The 23,645-nt window shown below is 40.2% G+C and overlaps 1 protein-coding gene across 1 annotated transcript in view; it reads left to right on the top strand.

The window, feature by feature from the left end:
* Positions 1–23,645, top strand: part of LOC123669685 (laminin subunit alpha-1) — a 208,187-nt gene that overhangs the window by 184,249 nt on the left and 293 nt on the right. Inside the window, 32 exon segments of the mRNA XM_045603275.1 lie at positions 794–965; positions 1,473–1,634; positions 2,004–2,188; positions 2,537–2,731; positions 3,110–3,358; positions 4,271–4,482; positions 4,663–4,921; positions 5,000–5,165; positions 5,445–5,651; positions 5,734–6,242; positions 6,475–6,711; positions 7,097–7,335; positions 7,962–8,200; positions 8,838–9,146; positions 9,458–9,636; positions 10,791–10,931; positions 11,628–11,782; positions 12,063–12,302; positions 12,749–12,920; positions 14,256–14,409; positions 15,015–15,262; positions 15,610–15,817; positions 16,201–16,316; positions 17,104–17,279; positions 18,299–18,434; positions 19,618–19,785; positions 20,287–20,462; positions 20,527–20,536; positions 20,922–21,068; positions 21,894–22,035; positions 22,538–22,692; positions 22,780–22,984. Coding sequence (XP_045459231.1) covers positions 794–965; positions 1,473–1,634; positions 2,004–2,188; positions 2,537–2,731; positions 3,110–3,358; positions 4,271–4,482; positions 4,663–4,921; positions 5,000–5,165; positions 5,445–5,651; positions 5,734–6,242; positions 6,475–6,711; positions 7,097–7,335; positions 7,962–8,200; positions 8,838–9,146; positions 9,458–9,636; positions 10,791–10,931; positions 11,628–11,782; positions 12,063–12,302; positions 12,749–12,920; positions 14,256–14,409; positions 15,015–15,262; positions 15,610–15,817; positions 16,201–16,316; positions 17,104–17,279; positions 18,299–18,434; positions 19,618–19,785; positions 20,287–20,462; positions 20,527–20,536; positions 20,922–21,068; positions 21,894–22,035; positions 22,538–22,692; positions 22,780–22,984 — 6,268 coding nt within the window.

Below are 23,645 nucleotides of genomic sequence, written 5' to 3' on the forward strand. Positions count from 1 at the left end.
TATTATAAGCCAGAAAAACTAAAAAAGTCTCTGGGATCAAAACCATTATACAAATTATCTAAAATATAATATTTTTTTATACAATAATTTCTGTAATTAAGGAAAGGGAACTAATAATGGACTAATTTAAGAGGTTATAAAAATAAAAGATAATTAATCAGTCATCAGTTAATCTTGTATCCCCAAATTCAGGTATCTTCTAAGTCCAACCTATAATGAAACTCGAAGTGTATTTTGTGTCTTCATAGACCAGAAACTAAAAATTCAATTTTTTTTAATCTGTACCTATTATTGTACCTGCCTGTATTTTTGTCGGCGCATCACGCGCTTTCGCAGTTGTATTGGTTCATCTTAATACTCCGCTTGAAAATCTTCAAATTGTATACACGAGAAAGCTAGTAGGTTTAATATAAATTAATTACATAAATTGAAGACGCCGCGTTGGCGCAACGGTCACAGCCATGGATTGTGTCGGTTGCGCTGGCGGTTGCGGGTTCGGACAAACATTTGTATTGGCCATACAGGTGTTTGTCATGGTCTGGGTGTTTGTGCAGTCCTTGTGGGTCTCCCCACCGTGCGTCGGAGAGCACGTTAAGCCGTCGGTCCCGGTTGTTATCATGTACACCTGATAGCGATCGTTACTCATAGTAGGAAATATATCCGCCAACCCGCATTGGAGCAGCGTGGTGGATTAAGCTCTGATCTTTCTCCTACATGGGGAAAGAGGCCTATGCCCAGTAGTGGGATATTACAGGCTGAAGCGATGAAGCGATACATAAATTGTCGTCCTTAGGAAGGTTACTGGGGTCTCGAGCAGGGAGGGTGTCGACGCTGTGAGTGTGGTGCCGGTGCTGCTGCCTGCGACCCTGTGTCAGGGCTCTGCGCTTGCTCCGTTGGGGTGGGTGGACCAAGATGTGATAGGTGCCTGTCTGGTTACTATGGGTTCGGACCTACTGGATGTTTACGTGAGTTTTATTTATGTAGTTAATGCTGACGATATTTTATATTTGAAAGACCTTTACGATGTGCAAGTGTCTTCTATTCGGAGCATTACTTTCGTTTAAAAGAACAAGATATTGAATAGTTACTCTTTTAGTGTATTGACAAATATATATCAGAATGCAAAACAGAAGTTTTTATATTTCATTAGATTCGTAGCCATGGCCTTTTTACCATTTCTATTTCAGACCAGAATGTACCCCAGAATGTACGGATGTACAGTGGCAGTCATTACTCATCAAATAGTTACATTAATATAATCCTTGTTCCTGCTAATTATTATCATAACTTGATAACGGTCTTCCAAGAAATTTTGATTCAAAACCTTCATTTTTATATTTAATAGTTTTCATATTTAATTTTTAAGAATAAGTTCAAAGTAGAATTATAACCAGTATTTTATTCATTAGCGTCCTTTTAACTATATTTAGTAGCAAACTGAACTGTCATTTACGAAACATTGACATTGACAGCGTGTCCTGAATGCACGGAGGGTCGTGTATGTTCTCCTATAACGGGTCGTTGTGTGTGCCCGGCACGCACGCGTGGGCCTGGTTGCCAGCACTGTGCACGTGGTTACTGGGGCCGAGCGGCGGGTTGCCGACCTTGCGCCTGTGGACCTGGGGCTATTTCTGGTTGGTAGAATAAGATATAATGCTCAAAATTAAATTATAATAAATAAGTTTTAAAAGTTTAAATAAAACTAAAGAAAAAATGCGACTAACTTTTTTTTTAATAATTTTGCAATAGCCACGGGCTTTAAGTTGCCCATGCCATTTTTACTACATAAAAAAAAATTCTATACGGCGTGCGCCTTTTGTTTACAAAAATTAACTTCAGACCAGTATTCTAAAACTGTCTAGAATTGCTAAGATGGTACGAAACTAACTTAGACGAACATGTTTTTGTTATGCTGACTTAACAAAGTATCATAAGTAAGATGCTGCTATCCGAAAACCGAGGGTATCCTTCCATAACGTATAAATTCAGTTCTGTCCTCCTAGATGGGTGTGATGCAATAACTGGCCAGTGCCGATGCCGCGTTGGCTGGGCTGGTCGTGATTGTGGGCGTTGCGCAACCGGGTACTTCGGACCCCGCTGCAGACCGTGTAGCTGCTCACCCGCTGGCACTCGAGGCTGTGAGAATGGCGTGTGTGATTGTGACCAAAGAGGGCAGTGTCTTTGCAAGGTAAGGTATATTAAAATTATAATAATTTCAAGAACCGAAAGGTTCAAATTTTTTAAATTTTGTTTGATTGGGTGCATCTTTACACTTCAGTTCACGACTAGATAGATGACTATTTAACACTATATCTGTAAAATTGCATATTTTAAAATTATCTGTTTTGTTTCAATTCTTCCCATTGCCAGTTAAGAAAATAAATCCAATTATTGTATTAATTATTATTTATACAATTTTGGCATTCGTTCAAAAACACTTAATATTATCAACATTACAATTAATATTTTTATTTTTATTTTTAAAATTAAAAAAAAATAATTTCAAATAGGAATACAAAATTTACAATTATTTCAGGAAAATGTGGTTGGTGAAAAATGTGACGAGTGTCTGGACGGTACTTTCGGTCTGGCCGCCAGCAACCCAATGGGTTGTACGGCATGCTTCTGCTTTGGGCGAAGTGCGAAGTGCACGCAAGCAGAGGTTGCGCGCGCTGCGTTACACGCTGCAGCACCGCTGCATCTGAAGCTGCTTCGAGGGGACTTGGCTACGGTAATGCTTATAAGCTTCTCATTGTTTTAAAACCCTCAGTGTGGCAAACAGCTTTAAGATCAGTTGGATGGCAAGCGATTACCGTAATCTATAGACGCGCGCACCAGGAGTATTACAAGCGCGTTGCTGACTCTACCCCTGATTTTTTTGGTGATCTGAATATTTTATTTACCAAAGATAATTCTTTACTTGAAACTAAGTAATTAGCGATCTCCTGTAAAACTTGAACAAAATATATCTGCTGATACGATTACTTCAATCAAAAAACAGTTATTATCTTAGCATCTTAAGTGACTAATTTATACAGTAATTATTGCTTCTATATCTAGAATCTGGCGACAGTCTTACCATAAAAAGGTGTAACAATATCTCTAACAGATGGATCAAGATTCACTCCTCGCAATTCGCACCAGCATTCTGGAAGCTACGATATCTATCCCCCGACCGCCAGTTCCTGTGTACGCAGAGCTCGGAGAACTGTTCCTCGGTGACCACGTTTTATCTTATGGGGGTGCGCTGCGGTTTCGAGTAGAGGAGGAGGGGGGGGAGCCGCTTCCGCCTCATGTGATGTCCAGGTTCCCGCTCGTCAGTATATACGGGAATAATATCGTGCTGGATTATTATGAGGTAGGTGTTTTGCCACTTTTTATTATACAACTAGATCGGTAAACAAGCGTACGGATTACCTATAACCTGTATACAGGCAACACCAGAAGGATTGCAAGTACGTTGCCTACCCCGACCCTGCGCAGAAGCTCTGGACCCATTACTCACCACAGGAGCACAACACTGCTTGAAAGTAGTATTATTTAGCTGTGATCTTCTGTAAGGTCGAGCTGCTTCCCCAGACAGACTGCTCCAGATTTTGATCAGGGCATATCCTGCTATGCCCTACCTCAGTCAAAAGAAAGTTAAGCCTTTAAAATAATTAAAATACTTGTCTGATTGAGAAAATGATTTTGTGGTAGACAGTAGTTTTTTTTATATTTCTGCATGTAACAAAAGTGAATTTTTTACTGACAAGGGAGTTGCGTGATGTTTGTATTGGACTGTGTAGGAAGCTTCAATTATCTCGACAACTAATACAGCGTAAATAGACGAAAAGATAGTCCAGTAAATACGCTTTATCAAAGATTACTCAAAAATTACTGATCATATATCTCACCACCTTTCGATTGAAAAAAAAAAAAAACATCAAAATTAATTCACTCAGTAAAAAGTTCTGAGGTAACATACATAAAAAATGCAATCGAATTGAGACTCTCTTCCTTTTCCGAAATTCGGTGAAAAGTTCTAAAATTATTATTCTTTTTTGCTATAAAAAGTCTCCTACTAACCAGAAAGTCATCTTAAATGAAGTAAAATTAAGGTTCCAATTAATGCACACTTTCGGACGAAATTGTTCAAACGTAACAGCGTAGCTAAATTAAATTTCACCCTTCTCTTTCAATGAACTCGAAGCCTTTGCCAAGTTGTTATATAAAAAAATTGTATTCCATCTTCAAATTCTTTAAAGCTTTATACATTTTTACCAAACAGCGCGTTCCTGCCATAAACGGCTCCCACGCAGTGCACATGCATGAATCCCTGTGGGAGGTGCGTGGGGGGCGAGCGGGGCGAACGGGGCATGGCAACCGGGGCGGGGCCGCTGCCTCACGAGGGGCGCTCATGTTGGCGCTCTCTGATGTGCGGCGCCTTCTATTACGACTTTCCACGAGGGCGCCACTTGCGTCTGAACCATTACATGTACTGTGAGTATCCTTTTTTTGTGTGCAATATCTTAGGGTGAAAATTAAATACTTAATGTGTTACTAACTTACCAATCTAACTCTGTGTTTATATTAGGAAAGGTCTTAAAAATACACATAATGATACACTTTGAAGTACACAAATACGTAATTTATACGTGCATTGTTCTTTTGTCTACGTAGGCTACTAAACGTGTCACTGGAAACGGCAGTAGCGGGGTTGTCTCGAGGTGCTCCAGCACCAGGTGTAGAGCGCTGTCTTTGCCCAAAAGGATACGATGCAGCTTCTTGCCACCGACCAGCTCCCGGTTTCTGGATGCCACCTACAACGCCACGCCTGCTACGTGTGTCAGGCACCATCCTCATTGACGTTGAAGGTTCTCGACCGTGCGACTGCCACGGACGAGCTAATCACTGCCATCCAAATACTGGGCATTGTTTGGTAATTAAAAATCTGCTTTTTGCTCATAAATTCTTTGATTTCTTCTTTTTATTCAATGTGTGTTGTATTACCTTATAGAACTGTACAAGCAACACGTCAGGCCCTCATTGTGAGCGCTGTGCTGAGGGCTACTACGGAACTCCAGAACTGGGCTGCGAGCCCTGCCCGTGTCCCACGCGTGAACTGTCAAGAGCTGCTGGTTGTGCGGTGACGCACGGAAGGCTGCAATGCTTTTGTCAACCAGGTAATGTTTTCTAAATATCCATGAAATAATGTTTATAAATTTATTTTACTTCCATTTGTACACTAAGCTTTTAAATTTTAAATACTTTTGTCATCTAGTGAAGTGTTCTTCATGATTCTTATCCTATAGTCTAGATGCAATATCAGTATGAAAACAATAGCCAGAATAATACGAAAAAAAATCTAACTTTCATACGAGTAATGTTTTCCTAGTATTTTATGTTGTAGTACTAGTAACCATTTTAATGTTCGAACTTAACGCATGGTACATTGCTCACAGGCTACACGGGAGCCACGTGCGAGCAGTGCGCGCCGGGCTGGCGGCGGCGCGGCAGCGAGTGCGAGCGTTGTTCGTGCGACACGCGCGGAGCGTTCTCGCCTCGTTGTGACGCGCGCGCGCGCTGCCACTGTAGACCGCATGCTACGGGCGAGCGCTGCCAACTATGCGCGCGACCTGGCTACTATTTAGACGAGGACGGATGCAAACGTAAGCCCATTCTACTGATTTAAGGCGTTACGAAACGTTCACCGAGCACGACTTATGATTACATTTTACAATCCAATTCCAGCTTGCGACAATTGTACACAAACGCTGCTAAAGGCGATGGAAGAACTGACATCCGATCTACACACACAAGCTGACCTCACAGAGCTAAGCAGGATTCCTCAGCCATTTCCAGCGTTACGAGAATTTTCCAGTAATGCATCTTCATTAAACACTCAACTCCAATATGCTAAGAAAAGTCTAGACGATGCCAAAAATGTTAACCTTTCTATTGCACATTTAGAGGTATCAGAACACGAATTGTTCACATTAGCAAATAAATTAAAACTGGAAGCATCTAAAAGAGAAATGGAGGCTCAATCATTAAGTTTGGAAAGTATGAGTGGGTTAGAAGAGGTTCTTAAGCAAAGGCGGTTGATAGGTCAACAGGTTGCGTCATTAGATGATTTCGCTAGAGGGGAAAGACATTTGAGTGCTCACAGAGCTTTGAAAGAGGCTAGGCATCTGTTGAAGACTATAAAGGAACTTAGTCTAATAGATTACATCGCAGGAGCTACTGACGTATCAGACTCGGTAAGTTTTATTGAGTTATTTTACGAAAAAGAAAACAAACTTCAACAAGTTTCAAAAATCAACGAACCTACAGCTTGAATACTATATTCATTATTAGATCAAATATACACAACAGTCCACAGACTTAGTCTTATAAAGAAAGAGATATTGTTAAATCGAACTGGATGTGCGAAAACAAAAATGTTTGTACTTCTATAATTTAATAACAACCAATTTAATTATATCTTTTCAGGCAAATCTGCTGTCTACATCCGTACAAGAATACAACTATCGTATTGACGATACCTTGAAACGGATCAGTAAGTTACAGTCTGCTCTTGAGGAATGGGAGAGGAAGGCAGAGGATCTGCCACGATTAGGGGAAATAGTGTGGGGGGCAGGTGACGTTGTAGCGGAGGTTAAGAGACGAGTTACACCAAGGCTGACTGAAGTGAGGGATATGGGTCTACGGTGTCGCTTGATGTTAGAGGTATACTATATTTGGCGAATTATGCTGTGAAGTTTAGCTTTTCAACAAAATTTTTGCTCAGTATTAAATTCGAATTTGATATTTGAATTACTGTTTGTTTGGGTCGAACTTTGTTGTTGGTTTTTTTTTAAAAGGCGAATATTTTAAGTAAATGGAGAACTCTTGTAGACATTTATGGTTCTACTCTACATGAGTCTTCCTATTATTCTTTGGATACAACTGAAACTTGTCGATTATCTATTTAAGAACATACATTTTTTAGCAGTGATCATTAGTTATAATAGGGAAATCACTTCAATTTCAATTGATTTACTCACCTTCGTCGACTAATAATTTTTAAATTGCATTCAATGATCCTTCTAAATACTTTATTTGTTTTTAACAGGACATGACAAGGTTATCAACACATAATCTAACTGACCAGATACGTGCCGACATTCTTCATACACAAAACTTGGCTGTGGCATTTCCTACTATGCTGTCTGAACTGCAAAACCTCACTTCAAAAGCCGAAGAAAAAGAGGGCATTTTATATAATCTGACTCCCAAATACAAGGAAAAGTACCTGGATACGGTACAAAAGCACGCTACGATGCTGGCGAATAAGGCGAAGGAGTATAAAAAGTAAGTGAAACATCTATTTGTGCAATATGATTTGTGTTATATGAATAAAAATAATTTTCCAGAAGATTACAGCTAAATAATATTGTTTTCGAGCAGTGTTGGGTTCCTATTGGTGAGTAAGGTGACCAGAGCTCCTGGAATTGGGGATAGGGTTGGCAATGTCCTTGCGATGCTTTTGTTGTTACAGACGTCTATAGGCTACGGTAATCGTTTACAGTGTAATATCAGGTGAGCTGTACGCTTGTTGTTCACCGACCTAGTTTATATAAAACTAGCTGACTAGGCAAACGTTGTCTTGCCGCTAAACGCTATTTAAAAATAGGGGTTGGTGTTAGAAGGGTGAAAATTTAGGGTTGTATGTATTTTTCAACGCTAAATCATCATAAAATAAAAAATAAATAATTTATCTAAAAATAAAAATAAAAATAGGGGTGGACTATCCTTAACATTTAGAGGGATGAAAAATAGATGTTGTTCGATTCTCAGACCTACCCAATATGCTCAAAAAATTTCATGAGAATCAGTCAAGCCGTTTCGGAGGAGTTTAACTACAAACACCGCGACACGAGAATTTTATATATTAGATAAAATAAAAACGCAAAACTAATAATGACCTCATTGTGCAGTCTATTCGCGGGCACGCGGGCGGTCGCGTCTGCTGGGGTCCAAGCCGCTCGCGCCTGGACCGACGTCGCGGATCGTGTTCGTGAGGCAGCCATAGCCGCACTCGCTGCCAGTACTGCTGCTTCCACTGCTAACAAATTAGCGCGAGGCCCGCAACCACTGCTGGCTGCTGCTGAGAAGGAGAATGCGGCGTCCGACAACTTGAAGAGGCGGGGACAGGAATTGATGGCGAAGGCTGACGGTAAGATATACAAAATAAAAAACTGACAACATATTGAAGTGGTTGATCTTATCTAATGGATCATTATATTATAAAAAGTGCTATTTACACTAGTACTATTAGAAATATAATACTAATACACCATCACTGTTCATCCTTTAAAAAAAAACGCCTTTAATTACAAAATAGTTATCACATGGCATTACGACAGCGACTCGTTCGCGCCTTTACATACATACGCGTCATCGAAGATTACTCATTATATCATAATCAAATTTAAAAGATACTACAAGACAAGCATCAGCTTTCGATTAAAATAAGAATCATCAAAATCGGTATACTCAGTGAAAAGTTATGCGGTATAATACAAACGCAGATCGACGAAACAATAGTCAAGCGCATTATTAGATATAACTTGAAAAGTACTTTTTACATACCGATTAAATTTAAAAGGGATCACATGACACACACCACTTATCGATTAAAAAAAGAATCATCGAAATCGGTCCACCTAGTAAAAAGTTCCGAGGTAACATACATAAAAAATACAGACAAATTGAAAACCTCCCCCTTTTTGTGGAAGTTTGTTAAAAAAGCGCTTCTTTTGTAGCGTAGTTTTATTTTACATAAATATTTTCTTTTATATCTTATGTAACAGAGCTCCGTCGTCACTTGGAAGCTGCTCAACGCGGTACAGACGCAGTTAGCGTTGGACTAAGAGCCTTAGGTTGGCGAGAGCGAGCACTAGCAGCGGGAGCGGAGAGCGGAGCGGCGAATGGAGCGGGGGCGAGTGCTGTGAGTGCGTTGAAGGTCGCGAGCACTCAGGCCGAACGCGTGTTCGCGAGCAGTCGCGCCCTCTATGACGAGGCGGCAGAGACAAGGCGTCGCGTGCGCTACCAGCTGCGGAGAAATCTCGCCGCGTTACAGCGTCTTGGAGACACAGCTCTTGGAGCTGCTGAAGAACATGGTACGCATAATTATTTACATTTAAATTAAATGATGCTAAAACCTAAACCGAGCCTAATATTTCATAATTAAAGAATTAGAAGTAAATATTTTAAAATATTTTTAGTCAAAAAACAATATTTATTAATGAGAGACTTGAGCTATGTATAATCAAATATCAGTAAAACATCAAGCTACGACTTGAAGCGATGATAACGAAAACGAATTAAATGTTATCAGCGCCATCTATTTCTAAATTACATTTAAAAAATTAATTACATTTGCTCATTGATGTTATAGCGAATATTTTGTCAATTAAACTTACCATCGCAGTATCTCAAATCCGCGGCAACACGCTCCGAGGTCGCGAGGTGTCGGAGGCGCTGGCGGCGGCGGCGAGCGCGCGCGCTCGCGAACACGAAACCGCGGCGCGCGCGCTCGACCCCGCGCTGCGGGCCTTGAGGGAGCAAGTTGACAGGGCGAGGCATGCTGCTACCACTGTGAGTTTATGAGTAAAACTTCGTTACGCCCGCTTGACTTGAGGTGTAAGCTGGTGAATGCGTGACGAGAGGGTTACGAAAAGTGTGATCGGGCGAAGCGAAAGGAGGAGAGAGGTACGAGCACACATTTTCTTTTTCTCGTAGCCAGTTACGTTTCGTATATCTAAGACAGTATAATTGCTAAAGAAGTTTTACTTCAGTTGTGTGGTCTAAAGCACACTCGTTTTTTTATCTATGTTAGTCATACTAAATAGGGGTTAACGTGTTTTTTTAACCGAGTTCCAAAAAAGGAGGAGGTTCTCAATTCGACTGTATTTTTTTTTATGTATGTTACATAAGAACTTTTGACCGTGTGAACCGATTTCGACAATTTTTTTTAATTGAAATCGGTGGTGTGTGTCAATTGGTCCCATTTAAATTTATTTGAGATCTAACAACTACTTTTCGAGTTATATCTAATAATACGTTTTTACTTGACGCTTTTTTCGTCGACCTACGTTGTATTATACCGCATAACTTTCTACTGGATGTACCGATTTTGATAATTATTTTTTTGTTGGAAAGGAAATATCCCTAGTTTAGTGCCATGATAAGGAAACCAGGATCTGATGATATTAATCTATAATTAACGTGTGACGATTCTTTGAGCATCTTTATAGTTTAGCTTAGGTTGGATATGTACCGTCGGCCAAGAAAGTGGTGGACCATCCTAAGGTTGAATTCCGCTTGCAGATTCATAGGTGATAAAGATTAGTTTCGCTTGCTGATCGATCTGACAACTTCTATTGCCGTCTTTATCTGATTATTGATAACGATATTATTTACACCTAATAGAGTTTAAAATGTCATGCATAATTATGACGTATGAATACTTATCAATTAGGTTTACGTCATTATTATATGTCTCTTTCAGTAATACCTTCTAATAACGAACCTTGTTGTAATTTTTGATGACCAGGAAACTAAATCAAAACTGGTACACCACTTTCAAATATAATAATTACACCTTTATGATGCTTTTTCGTATTGACTTAGTTTTTGCTGAATTTTCCAATACTTATTTAAGAAATCTTGATTGTAGAGTACAATATCAAGCCGTTGTAAAATTTACAAATAGAATACCCATTCCTACGTCATTGACGTTAGTGTAATAATGACTCAAACAGATAACGGTGTCACTCCGCTCCGCGAGCGGCTGCGCGCGCGCCTTCGCGGCGTGGAGCGCGCCCGCCGCCACTCGCGCCACACTCGCGGTCAGTTTCGACGCCACCGTGCGCGACGGCACGCTGCTCTACCTACCCGACCAGGTATTTGGACTCGATATCATCTTCTGTATAAGTAGAATGTTGTGAAAACCTTTAAGTGCATTATTGTATAACTTAGTGGTATTGTTTTAATGTAGAAAGCTTTTTTATGTACTTAGTTGGTATGTCTTTATTAAATAAATAAATAAATAAATAAGTAGACGGTAGCTGCACGTTTGTGACAAATTATGTTTCAAGTTTTACTATTGTTTGAAGTAAAACTACTTTACACCCTTGACTTAAGGAGTAAGCTGGTGAATGCGTGACGAGAGCTTTACGAAAAGTGTGATCAGCGAGGTGAACGGAAGTTGAGTGGGAGATATAAGTTAGTGAAGAGAGAAAAAGAGAGTTACGTTTTGTGAGTTTTGCTTCATTCGTGTGGTCTAAAGCATATTAGTTTTTTTTTTTTAATAACACGTCTACGTCAATGCTAAGACCGATGACACTCAAACATATATTCGCTATAAGCCATTCAAGTTCAACTTAGTTAAATTTTACTAGACACTTATTTCTCTTATGATAAAATCGATTGTTGGTTAGTAGCAAAATTGTTGATTCATTAATTAAGACCACGACGGACGCTCGAGCGCACCAACAACACAAAAATGAAGAAGTTTTATTATTTCTGAATATTTTTTTACTTTTTATTTCTCACATATACGAGCATAACTGAAACCAAATATGAAAATTTTCTGACAGGATTCAGAACGCTACATGCGTCTATCAGTAGAAAAGGGCAAGTTGACGCTTCGATGGGATGTCGGCGGTGGTGAGGGCGTGGTGACACACCCAGAACCGCTGTTGCCCACCATGGATGACGCAGATCATACCACGTACCGTCTCTACATCGAGAGGTGACTACACCACACACAATCAGAAAATAAAAATCAATTTTGTGCTCTCCTAATAATTGTAATCAAAGTTTCCCTTCTTTCATTGGAGTGAGTATCTTTGCCCAGTTATGAGCTGTTAACAATACAGGATAATAATTTAAACTTTGAAATAAAAGCCTTAAACCAAAATGTAACGTTTAAATTTTATTTATGTACTTCAAAATGATTACTCTAAGTTGGGATTTGTCTTAATCCAAAAACGAGACAATATTTAATTAACATGTCAGTTGGTAATCTTCAGAGTGTGGGGCACAGTTCGACTACGAGTGGAAAGATCAGGCAGCGCTGCTGTCACATCTACTAACAGCACAAGCACTGCACCAGGCGCTGGTCTGCTACGACCAGCCTTGTGGTGGCTCGGTGAAGCAAACGCACCGTTACCAGCCTGCGTGCATTCTCTTCACGCTGATCATACTGCGATAGGACTCTGGGCGTTCACTAAGCAGCCTCCTACTGCTCAATGTACTGGATGTACGCAAAGGTAAAGGTTCCTCTCCGATGCTTCTAGTGCATTATGATGCACTAGAAGCATCCGCTGTACACCCGAGAGAGTTGATTAAATATTTTGTATTGCATCTTAATAAGAATGTGCTTTTTTTGCAAAAGAAAAACAATGGACTTCAGCGTATTACAAGACATAATTATTGTCATTCAGAGTATAAAAATGAAAGCGTTTGTTCATAGTTTTGAATGATAAAGCACAATTATTAAACCTTAATAACGTTCGATAAAAATACACGACACTATGACGACAAGAACAGTAAAGTTACTCAAAAAATGTCCAGCAGATTTTCGACAAAACGATATCTGTCAAGTTGCATAATTTTGGATAAGTATCACATTAAGAATTTGACAACCGCTCTGGTGTAGTGATGCATGTAGTCGCCTAAAACACCGACAATTAGCACAGCAGGTGTTCTGCTCCAGGTGGTTCAGTGAGGGCCGTGGCAGCGAGGGTCTGGTGTGGCTCGGGGGCGCGGGCTACGTGGCGCTGCGCCGCTCGCGCCGCCCCGCCGACCGCCGCCGGTTCAGCCTCGCGCTCTCCTTCCGTACTACTGACGCTGATGCACTGCTATTCCTTGCCCACGATCGGGCTAACGTAAGCTATATATACAATAACTTTATTTATTACATTATAAGAAATATCGGATTTTTTTATGTACGCTAACATTGCGTGGTTATAGGTTTTACTGGTATAGTATTTATACAAAAGTCAAAGTAGAGGCATGTCAAAGTCTATGGCGGATAGTGACTGTCTATTATAATATATAAGATAAGATGGATCATTTGATCGTTTGCCCTATCTTTTAAAATGTGCAAGAAACTAAATTGTGCTAGAAACTGTATGTATTAACTGTCCATAATTATAGTTACTCACATGAGATATAGTGGCACCAATGACCGACAAGACCCAATAACCGACACTTTATATTTTGATTCAATAAAATAAGAGTAGGAAAACGATTTCTTAATATAGCAAAACTGTACCATAGATAGCACACTTTTGATTGGCTCCCAGTGACTTTTGAGCGATATCCGTCTTTTTTTTTGAAAATGACGGTGTGACAACTGATTGCGCCTGGAGTACCGGTGAAAATTACAACATTTCTTAGTGAAATCCTTAAGGAAGTGGGTACATTTTTTTTATTAATTATACTAATGTAGTCTAACATATTTGGATTTTATGTTTTTCACGGGTTATTATAAGAACTATACGATCGATTTTTGTTCTAACGAAAGTTTAAGGTTATTTTGATATTAGTATAATGTTGGTGTCGATCACTGGTTTTCATAAACTGACTTTTACCAATAATCGACACGGGTCGATAATAATTTTTGAAAACATTTTTCGTTTGACAAGCGAATGTAGTTCTTCTTACTTTGCGTATTTGGTAGATATTTGAAGTAAACTAAACAAAGTCGAGAGACCAGTAACCGACAAGTGTCGACTATTGGGAAATAATGTGTCGATGATTGGTTCTTACAGATGGTTCCGAAAAAATTGGTGATGAATACTTATTAAACTGTTAATTTTATTTTAACGACCCACTAAGGAGGCCGCGATTTGGCAGATACACATTATAGGTAATAGTCGATAACTGGGAGTCGGTAATTGGTAACTGTCGATTACTGGAGATTCGGTGTCGATGATTGGAGATTTATACACTTTTTCCATTTTTAGGATTTTTTTCTAATCCGGATATAGTTAATAAAAATATTACATCCTATTCTTATATCAAGAATATACCTTACCATACTCAATTGTTACTTTTGGTTTAAAGATGACTAAATGACCTTTAATTTTATAAAGAAGTCCACTATCTCCTTAAAGTGTCGACGATTGGTGCCACTACGTTATATAGAAATTCTAATTCAAAAAAATTTCATCCCATCAATGATTCAATTGTAGTAATAAGTAATGCACAACCCGCAGAACCGCTCAGTATCTGTGTGGGTGCGATCCTGCCGCGTAGTTTTCCTGGTGGTGTATGGAGCAGCAAGACTGCAAATAGCGGCTGGGGGGCGCCACTGTGACGGGCGACCGGCGCACGTGCAGGCCACTCGTGTCTTCAACGGCTTGGAGAGAGGTACTGTGCTTGTGATGAGTACACACATGAAAGTGACTCAAAGTCATAGTTAAATGCATAACAGACGTAAGTAGACGTAATCTTTAAATAAGTAATTTTCGGCTCAAATATGGAACAGCCTGGCTGGAATAATGTCTCGATCTTTACAGAAGATCATAGCTAAATAATACTGCTTCCCTGATTTCAAGCAGTGTTGTGTTCCTGTGATGAGTATGGTAACCAGAACTCCTGGGGGGAATTGGGGATAGGTTCGGCAACGCGTTTGCGATACTTCTGGTGTTGCAGACGTCTATAAGCTACGGTAATCGCTTACCACCAGGTGAGCCGTACGCTTAGCCGACCTAGTTTCTAATTGCCGCATTAAAAAATATTTTGATGTTTACCTTTTTAAATATCAATTATTTTTGACTATTATGTACAGTATGTTAATAAATCTTACGCCGTTGAACTAAACTCGTTAAAAATAAATTAAAGTCAGTTTTTAAGGCTGCTACATTTTCCCAATGTAGTTTGTAGCCTAATTCACTTTTAAGAATTAATTGTCCTATTATAAAAATTATGTGCACTAAGATGGCATATGATATGTAAGCGGCCCTGGTCCCCAGGCAGCCTGCGCGTGAACGGCGAAGAAACCCTCGGGTCCCCATCCCCACCCGTCCAGTCTGCGACGGACCTGCCCGAGCTCTCTAGTTCTACATACTGGGTGGGAGGTTTGCCTCCTGAGGGTGAAGGCCTGGGTTACGACTCTCTCCCACTGCTGGGTTGCATAGGCGGATTAATGGTGGATAGGGAGGGATACGATTTACTGGATACACCCACGCGACATGGTGTTGAACCAGGATGTGCTGCAAGGGTAAGTAATGTTCTGTTGTAAGAATTTAGTAGTTGGGTGAGAAATACTGTAACAGCGATACAAAAATATTGCAACTTTGTTTATTAAAAATCTGCCAATTAAATTCAAATTGCTTTTTTTTCTAGAAATATAAAATTTCCCAAAAACATAAATTAAAATAACTAAATATTATAAATTTCCACTAACGACAACTTATCCTAAAAATATAACGATCTCCTCTAGACTTAAAAAAATATGGTCATAGCATATAAGTATAACTTATATGTACTTTCAATCTTTCTCCTTCACTATTTCATATTTTCATACCATAGCAAAATTAAATTTATGTCTTGATATTCATTCTACAGCCTCTTCGTTCTGCGGTACTGGAAGGTGAAGGCTACATTGAACTACCTTCGCCCGCCATCAGACGTAAGACTGCTATTGGAATATCATTCCGAGCGCGCTCGTCCTCTGGTCTCTTGTTGTATCGAGCGCCTTCTGGGGCTTTGAATGATAACGAAGTGGAAGAAGAAGATGACGACCATAATTATCTCATTTTGGCTCTTGTTAAAGGTACTGTTCTAACTTGTATCGTAACAATATTTTATGATTTTCATTTAGGCCAAAAACACACTACTGTAAGTAAGGGCTATAAATATCCCGTGAGTAATGATGTATATAATAGGGTCAAATAGTTTTTTCTTGTTAAATGCAAATGTTGTCGAGATATGTAGCTAAAAAGTAGAACCTTAATATGACTTATATATACAGTTGTGTATTGCAAAATTTAGCATACCAATAATCTATCTCTCGTTTTGCTTACTAGCAATAGTTTTCTGATATAATTTGTATGGAGCTTACATCAAAATTATATCTCTAGTAAGCAAATTCAGAGATAAATAGAGTATTGAAACTGGCCGTAAAACACTAAAGTTTACGTAACACTATTTTTTCAGGTGATTTGGAACTAAAGGCGAACGTTGGAAAAGGGGAGCTGGTCTTGAGAATAAACGATACTAAGTACGATGACGGCGTCTTACACACCGTGCAATTGGTTAGGGCACACAAACAGGTATATTTTTTCTTCATATAACTAGGTCGGCAAACAAGCGTACGGCTCACTTGATGGTAAGCGATTACCGTAGCTTATAGACGTCTGCAACACCAGAAGCCTATCCCCTATTCCCCTCAAGAGTTTTCGTCTCCTTACTCACCAACAGGAACACAGCACTGCTTAAAAGCAGTATTACTTAGCTGTGATCTTAATAAGGTCACTACCCCAAACACTACCCCAGTCAGGCTGCTCCGTATTTTGAGCAGGAAATTTCCTGCTGTACCCTATCTCAGTTAAAAATTCATAATTATTTTCAACTTATTTAATAAGATAAAATTTACAACCAATTCGCTACACATTTGGCGATACAATGTCAATATTTTTATCACAGGTACAAATGACAATATTATTTCTGTCGATAATACCATTATTAATGGAGCAAGAGATACTCGAAACGTGTATATATTGCTATACAACCGATTATGACTTCTATAATAATCTTGATAATTGTATTTTTAATAGTGATAATAAAATGAGAACTTTATCAACTTAGCCGGAGTATATTAAATTCAATACACATTATTGGACATAACTCAAAAATTACTCGTCAGATGTCGCTAAAATTTTAACGGATCTACAAGACAAACACCAGCATTTGAATAAAATAAATCATCAAAATCGGTAATCCCAGTAAAAATTTATTAATCGAGAACCTCCTCTAATCTATGAGAATTTGTAGTGGTTATCTTGGGTTAGTACGGATATATTTTAGTACAGTTTGAGTATGGTGTTGATTTGTTTGTAGATGGAAGTGTGGGTGGACGAGAAGCAAGTGGGTCGCGGTGTGCTTCCCGGAGCAGCGTTCGCGCCGCGTCCCCGCGGACTGTTCGTGGGCGGCGCCCCCGGCGACGCGCAGGCCGCCCCGCCGCTCGCCGTGGCCGGGTTCACGGGCACTGTTGCTGATCTTATCGTGGACTCCACGTGAGTTTTGTTGCAGAATTTGAATACATACGCTTCAGCCTGTAATATCCGACTACTGGGCATAGGCCTCTTTCCCCATGTAGGAGAAGGATCAGCTTAATCCACCACGCCGCTCCAATGCGGGTTGGTTGATATATTCCCTACTATGAGTAACGATCGCTATCAGGTTTACATGATAACAAGCGGGACCGACGGCTTAACGTGCTCTCCGAGGCACGGTGGGGAGACCCACAAGGACTGCACAAACGCCCAGACTACGACAAACATCTGTATCATCATCATTACAGCCTATACAGGGCTGCTCGACATAGGCCTCCACAAGTTTACGCCAAAAATAACGCGAACTCATGTGTTTTGCCCATAGTCACCACGCTGGGCAGGCGGGTTGGTGACCGTCTGTATGGCCAATACAAATGTTTGTCATGTGCGGGGATCAAACCCGCAACCGATTTTATAAATTGAATACATGATTATATATATTAGCAATTTTTTTAGCACATCATTCCGAATGTATAGATAAATATGTATTAGAAAATATTGCAATAGATTTTTCAATATAATATTTTGTGGTTTATCTCAGTATTTACCAGTAGGCTGAGTAGACTGGAGCCTAGGGCGGTAAATTTTAAGAGGCGAAATTTTTTATCCTGTTTTCTTTTTCGAGAAATTGAAAGCAAAATATTAAATAATCTAGAAAATGAATTTCACAAACTAATCAAAATTGAAATATTTCAGTACTCTACTCCTACTAGGAAATAGGACTTCAAATTTTAGAGGTCAGAAGTCAGGCGTGAAGAATTGAGTGGCCTTCTGGTAGATAATTTGTGAATCCGCCACTGGCCTCTATCAATTTGTATAAACAAAAATTGATATCACCCTAAAAATATTACTAAAAAAGAAATTAACTACATAGTTTAAATAAAACCACCAACTTGGCGGTATGTAGTATAGCTTAAATTTTAATAATTTAAATATTTTTGTACAATTATCGTATGTGTATTCAAGCTTTTTTTCTACAGTTGGGTTGGACTGGAGGACAGTTTAAGGCGACGCGGAGTGAGGCTAGGGCGGGCGGATGGTGAGCTGCGTGCTGCATCGCCCTCGCAGCCACGTGCGCTGCACGCACAACCTGACCGCGATCGGGATTGCGCCAAGGTATGGTTTCACCTCTAATGAAAGAACGGTTTTGTTGCTCGGCCAGTTTCGACCAAATACTCCAAGTAATTCTTCTAAACAGCGTTCAAAAAATTACTCAGTAAGTTTTCGTTCAGTAAACCTCAGTGCCTGAAGTCAATAGCAGTGTGTGTTGCCAGTGACGATCTACGGCGTTGAGACGTGGTCTGTTACCGGTAGCCTTTTCCATAGGCTTAAGTTCGCTTAGCAAGAGATGGAGAGCGCTATGATTGGTATTTATCTACATTAGTGGAGGCCTACATCCAGCAGTCGACTATTAAAGGTTGATGGATGGATGGATGGATTGAATCTGGTTTCTAGTTTAGTTTACGTTCCGCCAAAATAACGGCCGAAACTTTGGTCTAATTTCAAATGAAAAGTCAATCTTGGTTGGATACTATAGTCGTCACAAAATAAGAGGCCCGTTTGGACATAGTAGATAGTAACAGCGAATTAGATAAGTAGATTCTCTCGCGGTTACAGCACTTTCGACTCTATGGGACTTACCGCGATTTTCATTTTGAAACTCCCGGTATTCCGACGACATTGCAGGCGTCCGATACAATCAATTATTGCACTTATTCTGTCGTATTGTTTATTACGAAACAAAAATCATATAATTGTGTTTGCAGGCAAATGAAGAAAAACCGACTTCAATTATATCGACAAGTAATACAACGTAGGTAGACGAAAAAATATTCAAGTAAATACGCATTATCAAAGATTACTCCAAAAGTTGTAATGAGATCTCGATGAAATTTAAATGTGACCACATGATAAACATCGGCTTTCAATTAAATTAAAAATCATCGAAATCGGTACACCCAGTAAAAAGTTATGCGGATTTTCGAGAGTTTCCCTCGATTTCTCTGGGACCCCATCATCAGATCCTGGTTTCTTTATCACGGTACCAAACTAGGGATATCTCCTTTCCAACAAAAAAAGAATTATCAAAATCGGTTCTTAAACGAAGGAGTTATCCCCGAACATACATAAAAAATATATATAAATATAAACGGTCGAATTGAGTAATCTCCTCTTTTTTTGATGTCGATTAAAAATAATACACATGCATTTGATAAAATGCCAAGTTTCACTTTAGCCAAGACTGACTAAAGAGTACTTATAAAATGGTCTAACAAGAGTTTTCGTAACATCATTTCAGATGTCATCATACACCGTGGAAGCGGGGGCGGTTAAGTTCGGAGACACGCCGGGAAGCTACGCAACTCTACGACTTGGAAAGGACAAGGACAGAGGAGCGAAGTCCGAGTTCTCCTTTTCACTTCAGCTGCGTACCTTCGCCAGCGAAGGCCTAATAATGTTGTTACCGGTTTGTATCAATATGACATCTAAATTCTAAGCTATGTACTAATAGATATAATTTCATACCTACTTGTTTAAAGGAATCAAAATTCTTTGTCTTTGTGAAGAGAAATATAACAGAGTTGATTATTTGATCCAGGGTTACGGAAAATAGCTTCCAAAATTTTTTTTTGAGCAAGCTATTATTTAATATTTACTATAAATGATGGCGAAGGAATGTTCTCGAATGGCGATTCGGCAAAAGGAGCATAGGCCGCCCTCCAACCAGGTGAACTGACGACATTAAGAAGAGAGCGGAAAGCCGCATTCAGAGGGTGCAGGACCGGACGGAGAGGCGAACATTAGGGGAGGTCTATGTCTGATCCGAGGCTGATGAATAAAAAATTATTACACGGCAACTTTCTATGACAGTATTAGCCAGCCGGTTTTTTGGCTCCGGCTAGAATGTGCCCGAACTAAATGTGTTAAATGTTACGTAATAATTTATGTTTCTTATTTTCTGTTCCAGGGTTCGAAGTTAAAGCCAAAGCATTACATGGCACTGTCGTTGCGTGAGGGTCGCGCGCGGCTCGTGCTGCGCGGGCGACGTCGCCGCGACCTCGCGCTCGCTGCCAGACTTGATGATGGACTTTGGCACACGGTCAGTTGTTATGACAAACTTACAGATTTCCATTATGAAGATTTGTTTTTGAATATTAAAAATATTATATCATTGAAGTAAAACTTTGTTACGCACGCTTGATTTGAGGAGTAAGCTGGTAAATTTGCAACGAGAGCGTTTCGAAAAGTGTGATAGGGCGAGGCGAACGGAGCAAGAGAGGTGCGAGCACACATTTTCTTTCTCTCTTTCTCTCATAGCCAGTTACGTTTCGTGTATCTAAGACACAGTGCAGGCCTATTGTGCAGAAGTTTTACTTCTGTCGTGTGGTCTAAAGCATACTCGTTTTTTTTTGTATAAAAACTGTTGTATATAAGTATAATAATGATCACTTTATAATATAACATTTCTTTTTTAAACAAAACCAATGACAAATTTTTTAGTTATTGTCGCTGGTAGAGTATAATTCATGTAGAACCCTATTGTATTAATAATATATATATATATATATGATTGTATGAAGTAATATTAAACGTTCGTCCTAGCTGTCGGTCCGTATCTCGCGCGGGCGCGTGTCGCTGTCGAGCGGCGGCGCGGCGGCGGGCGCGCGCGCTCCGCCGCACTCTCGCGCCGCGCGCTTGTTCGTGGGCGGCCCGCCGCCCGCCGCGCTGGCGCCCAACGTGCCGCAGGCGGTCAGTGAATCGTTCATTTTAGTTACTTGTCGACGTCGTTTTGTTAACGATTGCAACTTGACTTATCAAGACTAAATATTTGTAAAGTGTTTATAGTTTTTTTTTTTTATATCACCAGGTCGGCAAACAAGCGTACGGCTCACCTGATGGTAAGAGATTACCGTAGTTTATAGACCCCTACAATACCAGAAGCATCGAAAGCGCGTTGCCGACCCAATCCCCAATCCCAGGAGCTCTGGTCACCTTACTCACCAACAGGAACACAATACTGCTTGAAAACAGTATTATTTAGCTGTGGTCTTCTGTAAGGTCGAGGTACTACCCCAGTCGGGCCGCTTCATATTTTGAGCATGAAATTCCTGCTGTGCCCTACCTCAGTTAAATAATATCAGTATAATTACAGTAAAAAATATAAGGAACCCTTCAATAATAACAGGTTGAAGTATGACAAAACCTTGTGACGATGATGCAACAAACGCTCGCATTCAGCCTATATCATCCCACAGCTGGGCATTGTCCTCTATCTCCACGTAGGAGACGGATTGGAGCTTAATCCACCACGCTGCTTCACTGCGGGATAGCGGATATATTCCCTAATATGAGTAACGATCGCTATCATGTGTACATTATAACAACCAGGACAACCACTTTACGTGCTCTCCGAAGCACGGTGACCCACAAAGACTGCACAAAGACTGCTGTTAAGTTTAATCATAACTTATTTGCAGGATATTATTTATTTAATACTGATGAAACAGGCCGTATTACACCTGCATCTGAAACTAATATATAACGTCTGACACAAAGACTACACTCGCATTGCAGGCGGTACGCGCGGGCGGTTTAGTCGGCTGCGTTCGACGCGTGACGCTCAACGGACGCGTCGAGGACCTCGTGCGAGACGCGCGCGCTCACTCCGCAGTGGGGCAGTGCTTCCCGCGCGTCGAGCGTGGCGCCTACTTCGCGGGTGAGACAGACTTAGACTCGACCTCAGTATCGTAGAGACTTACTCGAATATTCTTATAAATGAACTTAGATTCAGCCCGTGACTAGATTTTACCAATTACTTTTTGTTATTGAAGTAAAACTTCTTTACGCACGCTTGACTTATGAGTAAGCTGGCGAATGCGTGACGAGAGCGTTACGAAAAGTGTGATCGGGTAAGGCAAATGGAAGCTAAGAGGGAGATAGAGAAGATGGAAAGAAAGTTACTAACTAAAGAAGTTTTACTTCAGTTGTGTGGTCTAAAGCACTCGTTTTATTAATTTTAATAATTAATAAATAAAAACTAATCATAGTATAACTAGATAATAATAATAACTAGACCAATTCCATAAAAATAAACAAAGTGAATTACAAATACAAATATTGAGTGCGTTCAACCAAGTTATCAGCCGCAAGTTCTGAGGAAGTATTCGAATTCAACAAGTTTAAAAAAATTATTAACTAACTTTGGTACTTTATTTCAGGTGACGCGTACGCCGAATGGCCTGACAGTCCGACCGGCGGGGAGGGCGAAGGTGAAAGCGAGGCCGTGGAAATCAAACTTCAGTTCCGAGCGTCAGCGGCTTCAGGTATCCTGGCAGCCGCTGCCGGTGCCCTACTGGAGCTTAAAGATGGGCTGGTAAGTAATTTTCCCTCTGAACCTAATGTGGTCCAACAATATAATATGATGGCGTTCGATCTATAATGTTAAAATATTAACTTCCAGGTGGTGATCACGCAGGGCGGGTCACGGGTAGAATCCGCAGTGTCTGTGTGTGACGGGCAATGGCACGCGGTGCGCGCCCGTCTGGCACATTCGGGGGCGTGGCTGGCGCTGGACGCAGCCCCTGGCGAGCGCGCGCCGCCCGCTCTACTACCGGCCGCCCCTGAGCCCGCGCCCCGGGCCGCGCTCTACGTGGGCGGACTGCCTGGTGAGCTGATCAACTATATACTTTTTAACTTTCATTTAAAAAACTGGCCAATTGCGAGTCGGACTCGCGCGCGAAGGGTTCCGTACAATTATCTATAAAACGGGAAACTAAGTAACGTTTTTTCTATGGGAGCCCCCTTTTAATGTTTATTTTATTCTGTTTTCTTTTTGTATTTGTTGTTATGGTGGCAAAAGAAATACGTCATCTATGAAATTTTTAACTGTCTAACTATCGCGGTTCATGAGCTACAGCCGGTTGAAAGACGGATGGATGGACAGCGGAGTCTTAGTAATAGGGTTCCGTTTTACCCTTTGGATACGGAAGCCTAAAAAAGGAGGAGGCTCTCAATTAATTTGTGCTTTTTTGTGTATTATCTTATAAATTTGATTTTGAGAATTCTTTTTTGACAATGCAAATCTGCTCCAACTTGATGTATCGTAAAGCGTCTGAATATAAATCCTGTACCTAAGCTTGCACCACTTACGGAATTATATTTGGACCTAGTAATTGCTTGCTATTATTTATCTTTTATTAATAAAACCTGTTTAATATTAATATTTTTTTAATATTACGTGGACCTGGTAAAATCCAAGTAGCCCTAACAAGAGTAACAAGTTCCTATACTTTTGATTCAATAATGGAAACATACGAGACAAAATTA

The sequence above is a fragment of the Melitaea cinxia genome, chromosome 3 (assembly GCF_905220565.1).
Source record: "Melitaea cinxia chromosome 3, ilMelCinx1.1, whole genome shotgun sequence".
Taxonomy (NCBI): Eukaryota; Metazoa; Arthropoda; class Insecta; order Lepidoptera; family Nymphalidae; genus Melitaea; species Melitaea cinxia.